The sequence below is a fragment of the Brachyistius frenatus genome, unplaced genomic scaffold (assembly GCF_029030835.1).
Source record: "Brachyistius frenatus isolate BFR_SWC_R1_liver_20210118 unplaced genomic scaffold, ASM2903083v1 Contig_41, whole genome shotgun sequence".
In the NCBI taxonomy this organism is placed as follows: domain Eukaryota; kingdom Metazoa; phylum Chordata; class Actinopteri; family Embiotocidae; genus Brachyistius; species Brachyistius frenatus.
Window position 1 is genome coordinate 3,368,406 of NW_027210640.1, and position 18,921 is coordinate 3,387,326.

Consider the following 18,921-nt stretch of genomic DNA (forward strand, 5'->3'; position numbering starts at 1 on the left):
TTACTTTGAATAAATGAGGCTGCTCTAAGCCTTTAGTTTAACCAAAAACCTCACAAATATCACTGATTGGTTGGATTCGGGTTTGAATTATTCGTAACGCAGCATGAAAATACATTTTGAAGTTAATTATTTTCACAAATATTTCTCAGTAATTTGGTTTTCCTGATAAACAAAATAATGGAACAGAATTTGAAACTGAATGAAGACTCTGAGGGGGATTTTCATTTGGGACTTAAAGATCAAACAATAATTTGAAGAGGAATGAATTAATTTAAAAGTTCTCAATTTTATTTTCTAGAATTTTCTACTGATTGTCAGAGTCTGTACTATAAATGTATAATTTCATAGTTTTCTGTAAGATTTGTGACTAAAAAAGGGTTAGTCCTTCTTAAAATCTACTGTGGTCTTCTTCTCTCGCATACCGGGGCTTTGTAGTCTAAATCATCCATGGACCTGAAGAAGTCCAGGCTCTTGGCACCGCTCAGTTTTCCTTGCTCCATCGTTGTGGTGTTGAGCGAGTCCAGGATTTCCTCCAGCAGGTTCATCTGTCCTGAGCTGGAGGAGTCGATGTCCAACTCAAGGGAGTAGGAATCGTCGCTGTCCTCAGTGTACGAAGGGACGTCCCCGCTATCCTCTGAGGAGATCCTGTGGTGGGACGAGACGGCAGGGTTTAATCTTCCCTCTAACAAGTGCGTATGCATGTGATACGTATCATTTTTCACAAGATAACTGAATGTGATACTTAATATGTGCTTTGTTTTGCTACACAATAATAGCACAGGAAGAGGTCAACAACTGGATCCCCGGACTGCTACTTCCATCACCTTCTGCCGTGACAAACGTGTCCACTTGGGGGCAGTATTATCATGAGTAAAAAAAGATGATCTGCAGGCAAAGCACTTTTCTTCCTGCAATCAACTTTGGAATCGATCAACAAAAGCTTTCATATAGTGACATATATGTTTAAAATTAAATGAAACCTAATGACTCACTTGCTCGCACTGTCCAGCTCATCATCGTCAAGCCCATAGCCAAGATCTCGAGGGCCCATGCTCATGGGAGACTTGTTGAAGTTATGCTGGTAATGAGAATAACAAAGCAAGTGGATGTAGTTGGCCACATAGAATATAATGATAGAACAATGAACGGGGACCCGAGGGAAGCTCAGCTTATTAATATAAGACTCCTGATAAACCTGGATTCTAGACAGAGTGCTGTTCTGCTGAGCTTTTCATAAAACTACCACTTGGGATTCAACAGAAGAAAAAGAAAAGAAAAGATGCAGGGCTGTGTCTGGTGGGTCCCCATAAGACAGGACTAATAGCTCATTGTAATGAGCCTGGACCCGAAGGGTTGAGACTAAATTTGTCAAATTTGGGTCTAGGGATAAAAATCTTTAAGATCCCCTGCAGTGTTTGATCAAACTCAGCTCTGTATGTGAACGACAAGATGCTTGAGAGTTAAGACATGGGAAGCTACATTACATTATTACATTACATGTAGCGGACGCTTTTATCCAAAGCGACTTACAATAAGTGCATTTCAACCATGAGGGTACAAAAAAAACCCCAGAACAACAAGAATCAAGAAAATACAATTTCTTCAAGAAAGCCAAACTACAAAGTCCTAAAATTACACTTTTAAAATGACACTTTAAAAATGACACATTAATCACTCGCATTATGGCAGCAAGGCCTTATATTTGTCACGTCAGAGTGTTGAATGATCAGTGTGTACCGTAGTTGTCTGACACAGTGGGTTTAATAAGCCACCTGTGTACCGTGTTTAATGGGCGGGTTAAGGAAGAGACAGAAGCTTTACAGAGCAGGGCAGGACTCTCCCCATGGGAGCCCAAATCTGCCCCAGGCCACTTATTAACATGCCTTCCACTACGACGCACATGTTCCTCTCACTGTGTGTTCATGTTCACTGATGTTAACACTATCTCTCATTTTCTAATTTACACTCTTTGCATTTTATCTCCTTACATCTTGCTGCTGACCTCCAGAGTCTGTTTTTTTTTTTTTTTTTTTTTTTGGGGGGGGGGGGCGGCAATATCTAATCTAATTGTCCTTCGGTCTCTGTGTTTTTTTTTATACACAAACAAAAAGTCATGGGGTACAATTAACATGACAGCACTGCTAACAATCAGTGTGCATAACCATTCGCAGGCACTGCAAGTTTCTTTTTTTTTAAAATTTTTTTAGGCTGGTATAGCTCCACCTATCTGTTCTCTCTGCATGTTTCTCTGTAAACTCATGTTAGCCACGTTATCAAAGCCTGTCACAGAGAAAAAAAGATCCTTTACAACCCTAAAGATGAGCACAGCGCAGGAGGTCTAAGAAGTAAAGACAGTCGTGTTCTTGCGTTGCGGTTTTGGTAGCGAGAAAATCAGAGAATCAAAGGTGAACACAAAGACCAAAAGAACAAAAGAGGAAAGAGATGAATGAAAAAAGGAAGGAAAGGAAATGTAGAGAGGTGAGGAAGGATTCCAAAGAATGATGGGAATGGTGTGTGTGTGTGTGTGTGTGTGTGTGTGTGTGTGTGTGTGTGTGTGTGTGTGTGTGTGTGTGTGTGTGTGTGTGTGTGTGTGTGTGTGTGTGTGTGTGTGTGTGTGTGTGTGCCGACGCAGTGCCAGCCAGACAGGCGGAATGTAACGTGTGGCTGGGCTGGCCTGGCCTCATTTAGGGCCTGTGTTCGGCCAGGGAAGACGCACACACACACACACACACACACACACACACACACACACACACACACACACACACACACACACACACACACACACACACACACACACACACACACACACACACACACACACACACACACACACACACACACACACACACACACACACACACACACACACACTCACACGCGCTCAGTCACATACGCACTCTATTACAAAAAAAAAAAAACACAAAGAGTTAAAGTGCCATTTTCTCCATAAAAGTCAGCGAAGGAGATGTGTGCAGTAGCCACTTAAGTCTCTCAGCCATCGGGCTAAACACGAACACATGTGGTGGCACTGCTGATTGGCCGAGCCACTCCCCTTCCATGGTAGCTTGGAGCTATAATGAAAGAGATTTCAGAGGGGCTCAGGCCTGGGATCCCTAAACAGCCTTTAATGGATTCCTGTGTCAGCGCAGTAAATCTGGGGCCGGGCCGACATGCCAGCCAGCCAGAGCGGGCCAGCAGAGCGGAGATGCACCTGTGAGATACTCGGGGAGGGTCGGCTTTGGACAGACATACTTACACACAAACACTGCAAGCACATGCGCCCTGTGCTCGCGCTTATTTACACTGTTCATTTGTGCAACGGGGCTGTGTTTAAGAAGGCAGGGCCTCTCTCTGCGTCTAGGTGTTTATTAAAGCAAGGTGAACCCAAACACAAGTCATGAAGCCGGGAACCCTCTGATCTCCGTTACAGCTCTGGTGCTGTCTGACCAAAAGGAAGTTCCACAGGGAGCAGTAAATGGATGGTGCCTCACTTCACTGCTTTATCAATTTGTCACTCCCTCTCTCCACTGTGAACCTCCAGCGCAACAGTAAAGATTAAACTATTTACAACAATCAAGGATTTTACGATAGAAGCGGCAAATTTGGTGCAGGAGTCGATTTGTCAGACCAACATACTGCATTCATTTCCTAATAATGTAAAATACAAAGTATGCTAATGTCACTCACTTTATGAAAATATTACTGGTTCTCCGGAGCTGTCAAAACCAACAACTGCAGTTATGTCTGAGCTCTAAAATTAGACGCACTGTATATCGATGTAAACAACAACAACAACAACAACAACAACATAGAGACACTCGCAATGAGATATTATCAACCGGAACAAACAAGTTCCCTGTTAGAGCTGTGATAGCTCCGTCACCGTCTCGGATCTCCCTGGGCCTGACAGGACAGTGGAAAGCATGAAATAGGAGAACAACAGATTATCATACTGCTCCTTCATTAGCTTCTCGCTGTCGGCTAATGGGAAGCTGAAAGATGAAAATGAAAAAGTGATCCTCGCTCCATGCCTCCCCGTCTCTCGTTTTCTCCCTCCATCACTCCGCTGTCAGTGACAGATGTCACCGTTTCTGTCTGTCTGGCTCTCGATTCTTTCCTCTGCACCGCGTTTGCCACAAGTGTGACTACGGAAAACGCAGAGAGTGAAAAGAGACGGGAGGAGATAACAGTCGTGGAAATAATAAAACTGGTCAGGTTATTTCAGTGAAACTAACTTGATCCGGTGGTTTTGAAGATGTAGAGAAGCCTCTTGTGTTTATTAAATAAGGAAAAGATTTGATATCTCAGCTTCTCTTGCGAAAGTCACGAGAGGAATCTATTTTTTTTAATTTTTTTATTATTATTTTGTAATTGTATTACTTTGATTTGTGTCCTTGAGTAGCTGGCTGAAGGAGTAAAAGAATCCAGACTCGCTCCAGTTTTAGCAGCAGACGTTAAAAAGCAACACAGACTGGAAGTCTACAGTCGTGGATTGTGGGCAGGGAGAGCAGAATTGTAAACATGACTAAGCTATCCTTAACTCTAACTCTTCATACCCAGGGCCTCTAATGCAACACAGCAAAGGTATGAAACATATGAATGAAAAAAAAAAACCTGCTCAGATTCGATAAAAAATATATTTCATTTCTGTGGTTAAGAGGGGAAAATAAACCTCACCATCCATTTTAGTAGCTGCATTTGGAGAAACAAACTTTCCCCTCCTCTTGCCTTCCTTCCCTGCATGACCAGTTATGCGGAACAACTACGCCTCTCTGTGACAGGGCCAAACGCTAGTGGACTTTAATAGCTGGTCTTACATTATACATTTCATATGGTATTTCTGAGTGGGCACTGATCTCACAGCTTGGCAGTGTATGTAAAGAGATGCCGGTAAAATGCAAACAAACCTTGGGGAGAAGCAAAGCCTTTGCAGAAGGACGGCCAAGTCTGTGTCTGCCTGTTTAAGAGCTGTTCACTGGAAAGGAGGGAGGGGGTGAAAAAAAAAAAAATGCTTTTGAGGAGAGATCCACTGCTCCTCTGTCCAACTGGCTGTTGCTTAAAGCCTGCAACTTCCCCCTTAAAACAGGAGCCATAAAAGAAAGAAGGAGAATGTGCATTATGCTCATTCTGTCAGAGCAAACCAAACTCATCCAGTAAAATCACCAGGTGTCTTTCTGTGAATGGGTGCGGTGCAGTACAGTACTGAGAGGCTGCCAGCAGATGGCACTTTGGTTTCAGCGAGGAAGCTGGTTGGTCTCTGAAGATGGCTGTGGACTGAGCCACTGTACTTAAATCACCCTGTGATGCATCCTAACTCTTCATACAACAACATATATCCACAATATTTATCTTACAATCAACATTATGCGAATAACTGAGCTGTTTCCCACTTGGAATCACATCCAACATTTCATTATGAGTTATGTCAAACACAGACTGTGCTATATAGTACAGTAATATACTGTGAAATACTTAGCGATTTACTTTACCCAGAAAGTATTGCCTTCACATACTGTCCATATTAAAGCATTTTCAATCATATACCTAATATAATGCACTCACAAAGTCTATGTGATGCATTATGGGAGATACTTCAGGAGTTAGGAGTCGGTGCACTACAAATACATGTCAGTATAAGGATCAAAACACACTCGTATGCATTTCTCACAAAACACAAACACGTAGTACACGCGTGTCCACTGGCCAGAAACACTGTCTCCCACTGATGGGGCGCGCACGCACACACACACACACACACACACACACACACACACACACACACACACACACACACACACACACACACACACACACACACACACACACACACACACACACACACACACACACACACACACACACACACACACACACACAGTAGCCTTTACACACTTGGATATCCAGGTGACTTTGTTTCTGTTTTACATCTTTGTTGGCTCCCTGTTTCCCCTCAACCCTGAGCTGTTTTTCCAGACTGGCATCTGTCCTGCCTCACCAGGTGAAGAGTCCAGAGCCTGCGGCTGAGCCCATCCACAAGCCTGCTGGCTGTCATTGTCCATAACACTGCCCCCAACCTCTGCTCTCCTCTGTGCTCTTAACAGCTGCCATTCTCTTGCCTCCAACCTGAGGCAAACTGATAAATGCATGCATGTTTGTGCACATTGAGCACACACACGCAGATACATCTTCATGTACTGAAGGGATGAGGTACTTTCTTTTTGCAGAGGCTTACAGCACAATACCAAAAAAAAAAAAAAAAAAAAAAACCACACGCGCACACACAATGTGCCAAATCTTAAACAGAATCCGGCATTCACACACAAAAGCATACAGGAGCCAGAACAATGGCTGTTGTTTGTTGTATCAGACGAGAAGTCAGCAGTCCAATTCAGTCTTGTTTTTGTCAAACGAAAGGATTACTCCTACATTCTTCATCAACATGCTCACCAAACACTACAAATCACCCACATTGCCGGATACGGCTGAAATATGAATGCATATGACAGCAGCACTTCCACTTTGCTACATGTGTTGGCTGATCAAATAGAATATGAATTTCAGAACTCTGATTATTTCGCTATGATTAATTAAAGGAGCTTCTCCAGGATCATTCATTTCATTTCAAGGACAGACAGAGATGTTTGTTGAAAAAAAATCAAGAGTGATAAAAATGTATCAGGATTTTTTTTCCCCCTTCATTCAGGAGTGTGGAACATCTCTGGTCAATTCACATGTTTAGAGCTTTTGGTTATGAATTTGTTAAACAGGTGAGCAAGACTTAGTTCGTTACTTGGTTAATATATATATGTTTAGTTTAGATTATGTGACATTAAGTCTTAATGGAAAATAAACATATATAACCTAAAAATATTCTGTTTATGAAGGCTATGTATAATCAGTTTTTGCTCTTTTAGTGAGATGCTGATCCCACTTGTTGTTCAATACAGTAAATAAATTGTTAGCTTCTTCAAAAAATCTACATGAAGCCTGGAGTCATTAAATACTTCCCAGATTTTTCTAACAGTATTTTATGAACAACAATTATTCTCCTTCACCAAACTTCTTATTGTTAAAGAAATGAGGTTTCTTTTTTTTCTATTTTGAGTTTCTCAACACACTAAATTGCCAGTTTAATGGGTACACCAAAGTCAAATAAATGCAGTTCAATAAAAGAAATCCCATCTTCGTTTCCAATATTTAATCTACCTTCTTTGATACAAATGGTATGAAATACCCGAAAATATGATTTTTTATTTTTTTTATTTTAGGTGACATATTTTTATGTATAAAATTTTCAAGACTGTCATTTTAAAATTGAGACAAATATTGTATTAGTGGACTGCATGGACAGAGACAGGACCTTACAGGTTTGTCTACAGAGACACTGGGACATATATATATATATATATATATATATATATATATATTTTTTTTTCTAATGATGAGTTAAGAATAAGGCTAAACCAACCAAATGGAGTCTGTGTGTGTGGGCACGAGAGGTAGGGGAGGTACAGTATTATAGATCATTTGATTTAACCTTTATTTAACCAGGTTAGTCCCACTGCGATCAATTTCTTGTGCAAGGAACACCTGGTCAAGACAGTTGTGGGCAGAACAACAGTATGAACATTTCATAGGAAGCAGGCTCCGAAACAAACAGATAGAAAGGTGAGAGACACAAAGAGAAGAAGAACAATAGCTTTGTTTTTCTCCAACTGAAATGTAAATATGTTGTGCAATAAACAGTCAGGTGAAAGTAAATAAGAAAGGAGCTCCTTCAGACAAAACCCCGCAAGAGTCTGTATTTCATTATAGACTTGAAAAATAATGTTGCGGTGGTAATTTATAAACAAAAACATTCTTCCTGAAACGAGCGTACATTTTTTGTGAGAATTATTTTCTTCTTCTGTTTTGAGTAATGTGCCTTAATAAAATGAGAATTTACAATTTCCACCTCAAACTCCGAACAAATGTTTTGGAGAGTTTCAGTCTTTCCGATGTTACTGCACACCGACAGGCCATAAATTATCGAGGCTTTCCTGGCTTCAGTTGACACAAAAGAATCTTGGGTCATCAAACTTTAGACGCAAAACCCAACAGGGTTTGTAAATGTTGGAATAATGTACTCATGCACCTATGGGTTCTGAACTAGAAGCAATGTTAGGAAGACAATGAGAAAACCGAATGGGACGAGCTTCGTGTATGCTTAAAGAGAAACTGATTGACTCTATATAAACGAGAACACACACAAAAACCGTGCTGTGGGACGCGCTATTCTGTGTCCTGCGTGTCCCTCCTCCAGTGGTCTCCAGGGACCCGTTACGGTGGCAATGAATAAGCCTCAGTGGCATGAACAGGGGCGTGTGAGCGCGTGCATATCTTGAGTGTGTGTATGTGTGTGCGCAACCATCAACTGCATGTTGGCTGTTAATCTGTGTGTGCGTCGGCCCGTCTTTGTGTGTGCGCTGGCTGGGGGGGGAGGGTGTCCGAGGAGGCCTTTAGAAAAGTCCTAATTGCCGTTCCTCTCCGCTCCCCGGCCGTCACACCTTCCTCTGCGCTAAGACTTTCCAGCCTCATCACACACATAGGAAACACAACACTAATTAGGGACAGCACAACCTCTCCTAATCAAACTCTAACATGACTGTGACCAAAATGTCAGTGTGTGCACGCAGCCATGGTTTTCAGCAGGGTTGGGAAGCGTTATTTTATACTTGCTATACATTCATTTGGCAATAAAAGGTGGCGAAGCTCCAGCTGGGACTACAGAGGTATAGATATGAGGTGGGAGTATCCACAGGTCTGTACGTATGCGTTTAGTGCAGAAGTGTGCAATTTTAATAGCATCAAACTAAACTTCCTACACAAAGAAATAGATGTGCACATTTCCATTTACGCTACCACTAAGGTGTCTTATAATTAAACTAGAAAATATTTTGAACTTCCCTCATAGACAGTATTTATTGATGAATGTGTGTTTTGTGAGCGTGCGTGCGCTTGCACATCACATACCAGCTCTGCACACACAGTAAAAAAAATAAATAAAAAAAGTGCTATCCACTTATGGTGCACAAGCAAATTCTTCAGAGGAAATGCTGACCAGCAGATGAGTTACTTCGACTGTCCGTGCTGTTCAGAGGAAAATACTGAATGTACAACATGAGTGCGTTGAGAGAAAAAAAAAATGCTTATCATTACATTTGGCAGCCTGACAAACTACTGTACTTCCAAGGGCTGTTACAAGAGAGGTGGGGGAGAAAGGGAGGAAAAGGAGAGGGATGGACATGAAAAGAGAGAAGAAGATCTGGGGAATAAAAAAATAAAAAAAATGGGAAAAAAGCAATGAGAACAAAAAGTGGACAGAAAAGAGTAGAGAAGTGGAAGAGTGAACTCATGTCGGTCAAGTGAAAACTGAGCTCTGGTATGATCAGTCAGTGTAAATGTAGTTAACTCATTTACTGATGTGCATCTGTGTGTGTGTGTGTGTGTGTGTGTGTGTGTGTGTGTGTGTGTGTGTGTGTGTGTGTGTGTGTGTGTGTGTGTGTGTGTGTGTGTGTGTGTGTGTGTGTGTGTGTGTGTGTGTGTGTGTGTGTGTGTCATACCCGTCTCATCTTCTGCAGTCTCCTTGGAGACAGGCTCTTGGTGCTGGTAGGAGACCCTGCACAGACCATCATCCCCTCTTCTTCTTCTTCCTGACAGAAAAGATGAATATAAATCTTAAGTTCTGTTGTAAATGTTCGGAGAATAATGTTGATGTCTCCAATCATCATAAAAAAAAAAACACACCCCACCACAGCCAATGAATATTTGCCTTATTGAAATGAAACAATTTCAGATTAAAAAATAAAAGAGCTAAAGCGGTGAAGCCCTTTGTCCGGTTTGTTGCCATTTCGCCCTCAAATTGAATTACGGCACGGAAATGACTCCGTTGACACTCAGCATTTATATTTTTTAAGACAAATCTCATGACAAGACTAAAATCAACAGTGATTTAACTGAACTAAAATTATTATTTGTCAAGCCACTGCTTTATCATTTTGCCACAGAGCTCCTCTTTTAAACTGTAAAAACCGTTTAAAAAGTGAGACACACAATTAGTGACGCGTTTGCTTCATTAAGGTGATCGTGACCACTGCAGTTTGTCTGAGTTAGTCTTCCTGCTGCAGTAAATAGATAGATAGATAGTTACTTTATTAATCCCCAAATACGTATCAGTGCACCAATGCAGAGCAAAAAATAGTAAAAAAACAACAACTTATATTTGATAACATGAGAAAAACTACAGCGTACAGAGGCTCTTTATGTCTTCAGCAGGAAGGTACATGATAGTGAAGATGCAAAGTAATGAGAGACATTATTTACTATAACTACTGCATTGTGCATCGGGTAATTTATGAGGTTTAGAAAATAGGATATAAAGATAGCTCTGGCTTAACCTTTTAAAACATTTTACTATGATGCTTAGAAAACAACAACTACGGTAAACATCTCTGACCAGATAAATATCAACATGTTTGTGCTTTCAGGGTCCTCGTTCAAAGTCTGCAGCTGGCAGTAAAAGAAGTGTATCACAGATTAAGTGCAATCATAAATTAATTTCTCTTCTGAACGAACAGGAAATCTGTTTAACTTCAAAATCGAATACATTTCTGCACCTCTGTTTGCCTCCACTCTGTGTGTGTGTGTGTGTGTGTGTGTGTGTGTGTGTGTGTGTGTGTGTGTGTGTGTGTGTGTGTGTGTGTGTGTGTGTGTGTGCGCGCGCGCGTGCATACACAGTGCAGAACAGAGCGTATCACCTCTTGCTCATCATCAGTGCCCCCTCTCCTCGGTTTCCCACTGACAGATCAAACTACTATTGCCTTATCAAATCCATCAGGCTTATGGAAACATACACCTCGTTACATTAGCTTTGAGGAAATCACAGGCTCACTGATGAAATATGCAGACAATAAAAGAGGAAGAAGGGCCACGGCTCAGATGACATGACAGGCCATAGCCAGAGGGGCGCTGGTTAAAAATGTACACCCCTGAACAAAGCGTTAAGCAGGCTTCAACAGTCATTAAAAGGCCCCTACGTCAGAATCACACACTCCATGTAAAGCAGGCTTCCTGTCTGTTTCTATGAGGGAGGCATGTGTCTATCTGCATGCCCCAGAACAGAATTATGTGTACATGTGTGTGTTTGCATGCCTCTAAGAGCATGTGTGAGCGTGTCAGAGAGAGGTGTGAAGGTCCATGCAGCTCACCCTTGCTTTGAGTCTGCCCTTAATGTCTCGGATGCCCCTCTTGGCATGAACCTTGGCCTAGGAGGAAACAAAAAAAAACACACACACACACACACACACACACACACACACACACACACACACACACACACACACACACACACACACACACACACACACACACACACACACAGATTACTAATCAAAACATGTTGCATTAACATTCTGTTCTGGTTTCATGTAACATCAAGAAATGCTTTGATCCCCGTGGCAAAAACACAGAGACAAAAGGCTGGATGAGAGAGCCTCGCACACGAACAGGAGGCGAGAACACGAAAGGGCACCCTGACCACCTATTGTACAGCACGTAACGACATGCTACTGCTCATCAAACATCCACTAGTCATGAACAATGCTCCCATTAGCTCAACAGCCAATTACAACAGACAACTTTTTAAATATTGAATTTCATATAGTCAAGTACACTGATTAGTTTTCTACAGAAAACCTACAAAATGTCATCTTAAGGTCTATTTTCATTCATTTTCTTGATGTGATGGTTCTTTTTATGTATTGAAATCAAAGCACATATTAAGCTCTGCTGATAGGACTCCTCGTGAAGCAGAAAATACCTTTGTCACAGCTGTGTTGAAGAACGCTCCTCCTCTCTGGAATAGACACGGACAAGTATTTGTCAGTCACTTAAATGCATGTTGTGCAAGTTTCTACACAAATTAAAAAATGTTTTTAAATGAATTATTGCTATGGGGACAGAGGAAGGGCAGGGCAAATATTGTTGGAGAACAATTAGAGCAAGTTGAAATTAAAATCTAAAGTCTCGTGTAAAGCATAACAGGTGACCACAACGCATTATTTTGGCCATTAGTTTGATTATTTTCAGCTTTTTTTTTTTTTTTTTTTTTGCACACATTTGCCACGCTATGATTGTTATCAATAATGTGATCAGTATTTCTAATCCACAACCAATCCCCCACAGAGCACACACAGAAACAAATGTCACAACAGAACCACACCTCTGCAGCTGTTCATAGTATTGTAATACAACTTCAGTAAAAAGTGGTGACACCAGTCAAAGTGTCGCTGATCCACGATAAGCGGCGTGATTCATAGCATCCAGGAGGTTTTTATTTAGAAGCAGCCTGAAACAACGATGTACATGATTGATTTATACTTTGAGTTCTGCAGACTGACATTATGGTACCCAATATCTCCCTGCGCCTTTCTTCTTTTCTCTCTTCCAGTTGCTGCTCTTCTCTCTGCCTGGTCTTTAGTGTAAGCACAAAGCGCCGGCTAAACGGCTAAACAGAGTAAATGGCAGACAGCGTTTCAGAAGTTGGCAGAGGGAGAAGAGAAGAGGGGCCGAGGTGAAGGCCCCTCTTATAGATCCCTGTCAGTCAGGAAATGTGAACTTTAACAAACCTTTGAAGAGCACTCTAGAGAACTAATTCAGCCTTAGCTGACGGCGTGGAGAGAGAGAGAGGGAGGGAGGGAAGGAGGGCGAGGAAGAGATACTCAGTGAGTGAAAGAGAGAGAGAGAGGGGGGAGGATGGCGGGGGGTGTGACAGAGATGAAAAGAGGGAGAGAGATAAAGACAGATAGATAAGGGAAGAAAAGGAGAGGAGGAAGGAGCCAGAAAGAGCTGAAGGAGGGAGGGATGCATGTTCTTGGGCTGGTTCAGTGGAGTAACGCCTGTGTTTGCTGCCAGATCAACATGTCATGTCGGAGGACGTCTTGTCACGTCAAATCACTTCTGTCTCCTTCCCTGTCTGTCTCCACTGTCCTGCTGCACGCGCCGCTTCACACACCAAACTGCACTTGCGCTGGATCTGTACATTCAGGCAGCCCCCCTTCATTCCAAAGGCAACAGCGGGACTTCAAACGCTGAGTCATGTCAATCACGCTTTCAAATAAATACAACTCAGGAATAAAATGAGTGATAGATAAAAAAAAAAAAAAAGCACACGATAAAAGCTTTTAGGTAAGATATGGAGATTGGACATTCTGTGAATACCTTTACAGTGTGCATCCATTGTTGATAGGACCTCGAATTACCTGAAGGGATGTAGAAAAGACAGGAAATATGAATTAATCAGTTTGCACTCAGTGGCCCCAGCATTAACATTGCGATGCAGAGGTAACTATGTATATTACACTGTGACACAGACAACATATTGCACAATAATGTGCAAGTGTGTATCCACTTACACATTATTGAACACTTCAATTTGTAGAAAAAAACTATAGTGACAAAGTACAGACTTGCATGTGATACAGCTGATTTAAAAGCATGAAATAAAGTTTTATTATACTGACTGCTTTTGTTTTATTTATTTTTAAGTCTCTTTTCAGTAAAAGTTGCAAAGTCAAAGATGTTGTGTTTGTTGTCTGTTCTGTCCTAAATAACAGTTGTTTGCTGTTGGTGGTAATATGTTGGACATTTTTCTGTGGTATCCAGGGTTTACTTTCAAATACTTAAAGACCATAATTACAGACGACAGCATGGGGTTTGAAAGCTGTGACATCTGAATAGGATTGCTTTTTATTTATTTTTTTTACAGAGTAAATACAGCTAAAACCTAATTTGTCTGAGCACTCCTGTGGGAATTGTGTTGTTTTCACACTTAAACTTACGACATCTCGTGCACAATCAGCACAATCCTGCAAACATGTCGTTAATTCTTTTGCCACATTCAATCAGGTTTACATGCAGCCTTTGTGTCAGATCCAATAAGGATTTTTGCAACAAATAACAGTCAGGATGCATGTCAAATACAATATATGAAAAAAAAAAAATAAAGAGCCAATTTAAACTGAGGTTCAGTTTTACAGCTTAAATGAAAATAGCTAAGCGCTTCACTTTAAATCATAGAGGAGAATAACGCAATTTACATTAATAATTGAATAATAATCAAAGCATATTCTCCAAAAAACTATACAGTTCTTCAGTAAATTAATATTTGAAACCCCTTTTGTGGTTGTAGCTGACATTTTACAGCAGCCTTCAAACATGACAGAGACGAGTAGTCAAAGACCAGAAATGTTTTAAAACTAACATATCATAAAGCTTCTTCAAGATCACTGCAGTTTACAAGGAAATTGAGAATATTTTTAATCAATTTATACAAGTTTGAGAGAATTACATTTTATTTGACCATTAAAAAAAACACAACTTATTTTAATAACTCCAAAGGTTTCTCCTTGTTTTGTTCACCGTTTTCACATTTATAATAGCACAATAGCTTCTGTGTGTTACATTAAATATGTCAAAGAAATATAATGTGACTAACTGATAGGCAAGTCTAGCACTACTCACTTCCACAGAAGCCACCCTCTGTGATCTCCTCTTCAAACACGTCGGTGAAGCCGCGGCCTGCGTTCAATTTGGCCAGCCGTCCGTCGATGAACTACAACCATAAATTACAACATGCTTAATAAAGAAGGGAGGGAGGGGTGGGGGGGATGTGGACACACTCACACACATACACACCAATTCCAAACACTCCAGCCACAGAGGGGGTGTTATTAATCCTACCTGACGGAAACTACATCCCAAGATTAGGTGGGCTGCAGGTAATAGGGATTTGGTAATGTGGAGCAGGTGAGAGATTAGAGCAGCAGACTACATGCTGCACACTGTCTGAGACATGAGGAAGTTTCATTTCCTCCCTTTGTAACATGGAGTGCATTAAACTCCATCTCATAAATATGGACTTAACAGCCAAGACAGATACACATTTCATGAGTGCAGTCACACAAGCACATAAATATGTTACGCAACCATACGCTAACATACGCATTGACAAACACATAATTCAGCATTAGAGATTAACAGAATAAACTAACAGTTTTCTGAAAAGCTGGTGAGTCTTTATAGGCCTTGACAACGTAAAAGCGGGGATGAGATGAAAAATATAATATAATAATAATATAAACAACAAAGGCTTTATTTTTCTTTTCTTTTTGGACCATTATAAGAGCTCTGGTGTCGTATATTCCTATTTCTGTGACTGTTGTCTTATGTCAATGTCATTTTTAGCACACAAAAAAAGTGTAAATCATCTCTTTAAAATATTGAACATGAAGAAAATGTTTGAATTTCACCAAAACGTTTATGAGAATGTAGATCACTCTGTCACACACATGGTGCACTGCTTTCAATTAACTGAATCCAACCACACTGACCCCAAGTTGCTGTTAGTTTCCTGTCCCATTGTTTATAATATCAGCAAATCTCTGCATTGTGGCATATTCGGGTTAACTCTGGCACGTTAAAAAAAAACGTGAAGTTGCAATATTATAACAACCACTGTACAATTTTAAAAATCAACGCTGCCTGTACACAGAACAGTTAACTCTTTACAGGTTACGATTTTTTGTTTTATTGTCTGACGATTTCTAATGTTTTTTAACATTCAACAAAATTCTCTTCAAGCTGCTCAGAGTTTTTGTGTGAAGGTAGGAGGGAAAAGCCGATAACAATCTGCAATTGTCTTTCAAAATAATTTGCATATATACATATATATATATATATATATATACATACATATAAATAAAGCATCTGCATTAAAAAGCATATATTTTTGTAATAATTTTGTTAATTAGTGATCAACACCTCCTGTGTTTCAAATATTCTTTTAGGTTTCTAATAACAACAACAACCAATGGCACATTATTCTTTTGAATACAAAAACTTGACAGCAACATATTGTCAGATAATTTATTTTAACTGTAAACATCCCACTGCCACCCCCTGCAAGTGTGTCCAAAGTGTAACAACAGTGTAGGTTACTCTGGGGCGCATGTCCTCGGGGACAGCCAGCTAACTAGCGACCGACACGGCCACTCGCTCCTCTGGTCAGACGAGCTGGAAACTCATCATTAGATCATTTTAATGAGAGGTGAGACTGCAGGTTCCAACCACTGCTCTGCTACATGGCTGGCCCAATTAGCGCAGATAATCAACCCAAATCATCACCAAGCCAAAGCCTCCACTTTTACCACCCTCTCTCCCACCTCCCTCCATCCCCAGCCAGATTACCTGCCTCACTGTGGGCCTTAATTAGACATTACTCAACAATGGCAGACTGTGATCCCCACACTCTCACAAACATGCAAACCAACACTTAAAAAAAACACTCGCTTGGGTACATGTGGCAAGGGCTCATTTCCTTTGTTTTGAGAGAGACCACATAAAATAGGGGAAAGAACTCCTTCAGAAACAAAGAAAAACCAATATGCTAGAACAAAAATCAGGACCAGCCTCCTTCAAACAAAAAGCAGGAGAAAGATGAAATGTTTACAAAGTTTTATGGGTTTCTCAACAATTTTGAATTAGTCCTGAACATAATTTTTCTCAGACTGGTGATCACTTGGACCAACAAGATCCAGCGAGGTAACGTGTAAATATAGTCATGCTAAACTATGCAGGCACATAGAGTTCCACACTGGGAGGCAGATCCTGTTCCATCACTTCATGTCTACATATCATCCTGTTTCCTGTTGCACACAGAGAGGAAGAGTTATCCCATCTGCACTGACTCACTCAAAAGGTCCGTCAAACTGGTGGAGATTTATTTGAACTCTTTGGAGCCAGAAACAAGGCTGTGGACTCTAAATGTTCCATTTAAACAGCTGTACGAAGAGAGCCCAAAGGAACAGCACTACGTTTCTTATGTGTTTAACGCCAGCCAAGTTTTCATCATGTGTGTAATCACTTGAGACTACTGACAACTGAATGGTTGCGTTTTCCATCCTTAGACTGAGCACTTCATATATACATACGGAGCGGGTCTTCTTCCATGCAATCTGCAACTTCACCGCTAGATGCCACTAAATCCTACAAACTTCTTCCAATCAAAGATTTTCTACGGGATTTAAATCTGGAGACTGGGAAGGCCACTCCAGGACATTCTAGAAATGATTTCCTAAAACCAAGCTCTGGTTGACTTGGAAGTATGCTTGGGGTCATTGTCTTGTTGAAGAGTCCAATTATCACCAAAGTTCAAGTTCGCCACAGAAAAGACACCATTCCTCCTGAAACTGTCTTTCTATGAATCCATGATGCCTGTCACATGACCCAGATTACCAGTTCCTGGAGCAGAAAAACTCCCCAACGTCATCACTGACCCACCTCAATGCCTGACCTTGGGGATAGTATTCTTCTGGTCATAAGTTTCGCCTTTCTTGCGCAAGAGAAACTGCTGATCCATTTTGTCAAACAGTTCCAGTTTTGTCTCACAACTCAGGAGGCCTATCCAAATTCCTTCTGGTATACGTCAGGATACCCTGCTTGTGTTTCTCGGCCAAGAGTGGAGTGCGTTGTGGAGCCCGGCCATGAAGTCCTTGGTTGTTAAAGGATCTTCAGCAGGTCACCCTCCACGTTTTTTGCACTAACACGGTTAGTTTTATTAGTTTCCTGATGAGATGGCTAAGACCTCTTGACAAACGTTTTTGCTTTCTCCTACGGCCAGGCAGGTTTGCTGCTGTACCAGAAGTTTTTAACTTCTGTACAGAGCTCCCCATGGTGACTGGGAGTGTTCAAGTTTTTGGAACCATTACCCTTTTGGTGCAATGAAATGCTCTCCTCTTCCAGCTTTTGTGACAGCTCCTCAAGTCTTCACAATGGTTGCTTGAGCACATCCCCGGGTGCTTTTCATAGGAACACATCACAGCTAAAGCAAATTATTGTTCGTTATCGAGTTCCCACTCGATTAATCATGTTTTAATCCAATTTAAAAGTTATGATAATTAACAGCAGGTTTCAAAATTAGCAATTGAATAATTGTGTTGTGGCAGCATTAACAAAATATCCTCTAAAATACGACATAATTCTTTGTATTTGTTCATTTGCTACATCATTAAGCCGGTAAAGACTTAGTTTAAAGCTTAATCTAGCTCTGAAAAGTTTAAAGTTATTAATCCTTACCGTCTTTAGGGGTTTGAATATACTTCTGATTGCAACAGTGTAAATAGTGCATAGATATAACACATCTGGCAGTAAATCATTGGAGTACAAGTCGCCCTCCAGACTGAATGAGAAAGTGTATGGCTTCGTTGTGTCAATAGGAGGAAGAGAGTTCATTGACTCAGTCTCTGCCAGCATAATACACACACTTGACCATGTGTGTGAGAGTTTGTGAGATTGTAGGAGCTGAGGATGGTTGATAGGAAGCAGGTTAATGTTGACAGATTTCCCCCCGCATTCTTTTGGAAGATTTCTCCCACTTGTTCTGTTTTGAGCAGAGACGAGCTGATGGACCGAGCAGAGAGGAGAAAGTCTGAGAGCAGAAATGTTCGAAGGTTCAACTGGAACATTTGAAGAAGTCTGTAGCCTTTGTGTATATTTATTTTAGAGCTGGCTTGGTTTCAATTACTCAAAGGTACAAGCTTAAAAAAAATATATATATATATATATATTTTCTGCTTTTGATCACCTAAACACAACTGCTTAGATCTGTGAGGAAAGGGCCTGTTTACATTTGAGTAATTCAGTGTGTGTGCTTATCCAAAACAATTAACAGTAAGAAATGTTATATTAGGGATATTAAAGGCTATTGTTGGCCTTAAATGTCCACTCGGTCATTTAGCTCCCCAACTATTAATAATGTGCTGCTGAATTTGCATTAACAACTCCATGTTGCTCACGTTATGAGAGTGGTACTTGTGGCTGATT

At 40.8% G+C, this 18,921-nt stretch overlaps 1 protein-coding gene across 1 annotated transcript in view; it reads right to left on the reverse strand.

Annotated features, from left to right (window-relative positions):
• The window catches only part of LOC138623013 (DENN domain-containing protein 1B-like), a gene marked incomplete at its 5' end in the record, with an annotated part of 30,892 nt that overhangs the window by 4,130 nt on the left and 7,841 nt on the right, over positions 1 to 18,921 (reverse strand). The window contains 7 exons of the mRNA XM_069702228.1: positions 423 to 645; positions 993 to 1,078; positions 9,606 to 9,695; positions 11,250 to 11,306; positions 11,861 to 11,896; positions 13,261 to 13,301; positions 14,563 to 14,653. Of these exons, the coding sequence (XP_069558329.1) occupies positions 423 to 645; positions 993 to 1,078; positions 9,606 to 9,695; positions 11,250 to 11,306; positions 11,861 to 11,896; positions 13,261 to 13,301; positions 14,563 to 14,653 (624 nt within the window). The remainder of the gene's footprint in view (positions 1 to 422; positions 646 to 992; positions 1,079 to 9,605; positions 9,696 to 11,249; positions 11,307 to 11,860; positions 11,897 to 13,260; positions 13,302 to 14,562; positions 14,654 to 18,921) is intronic.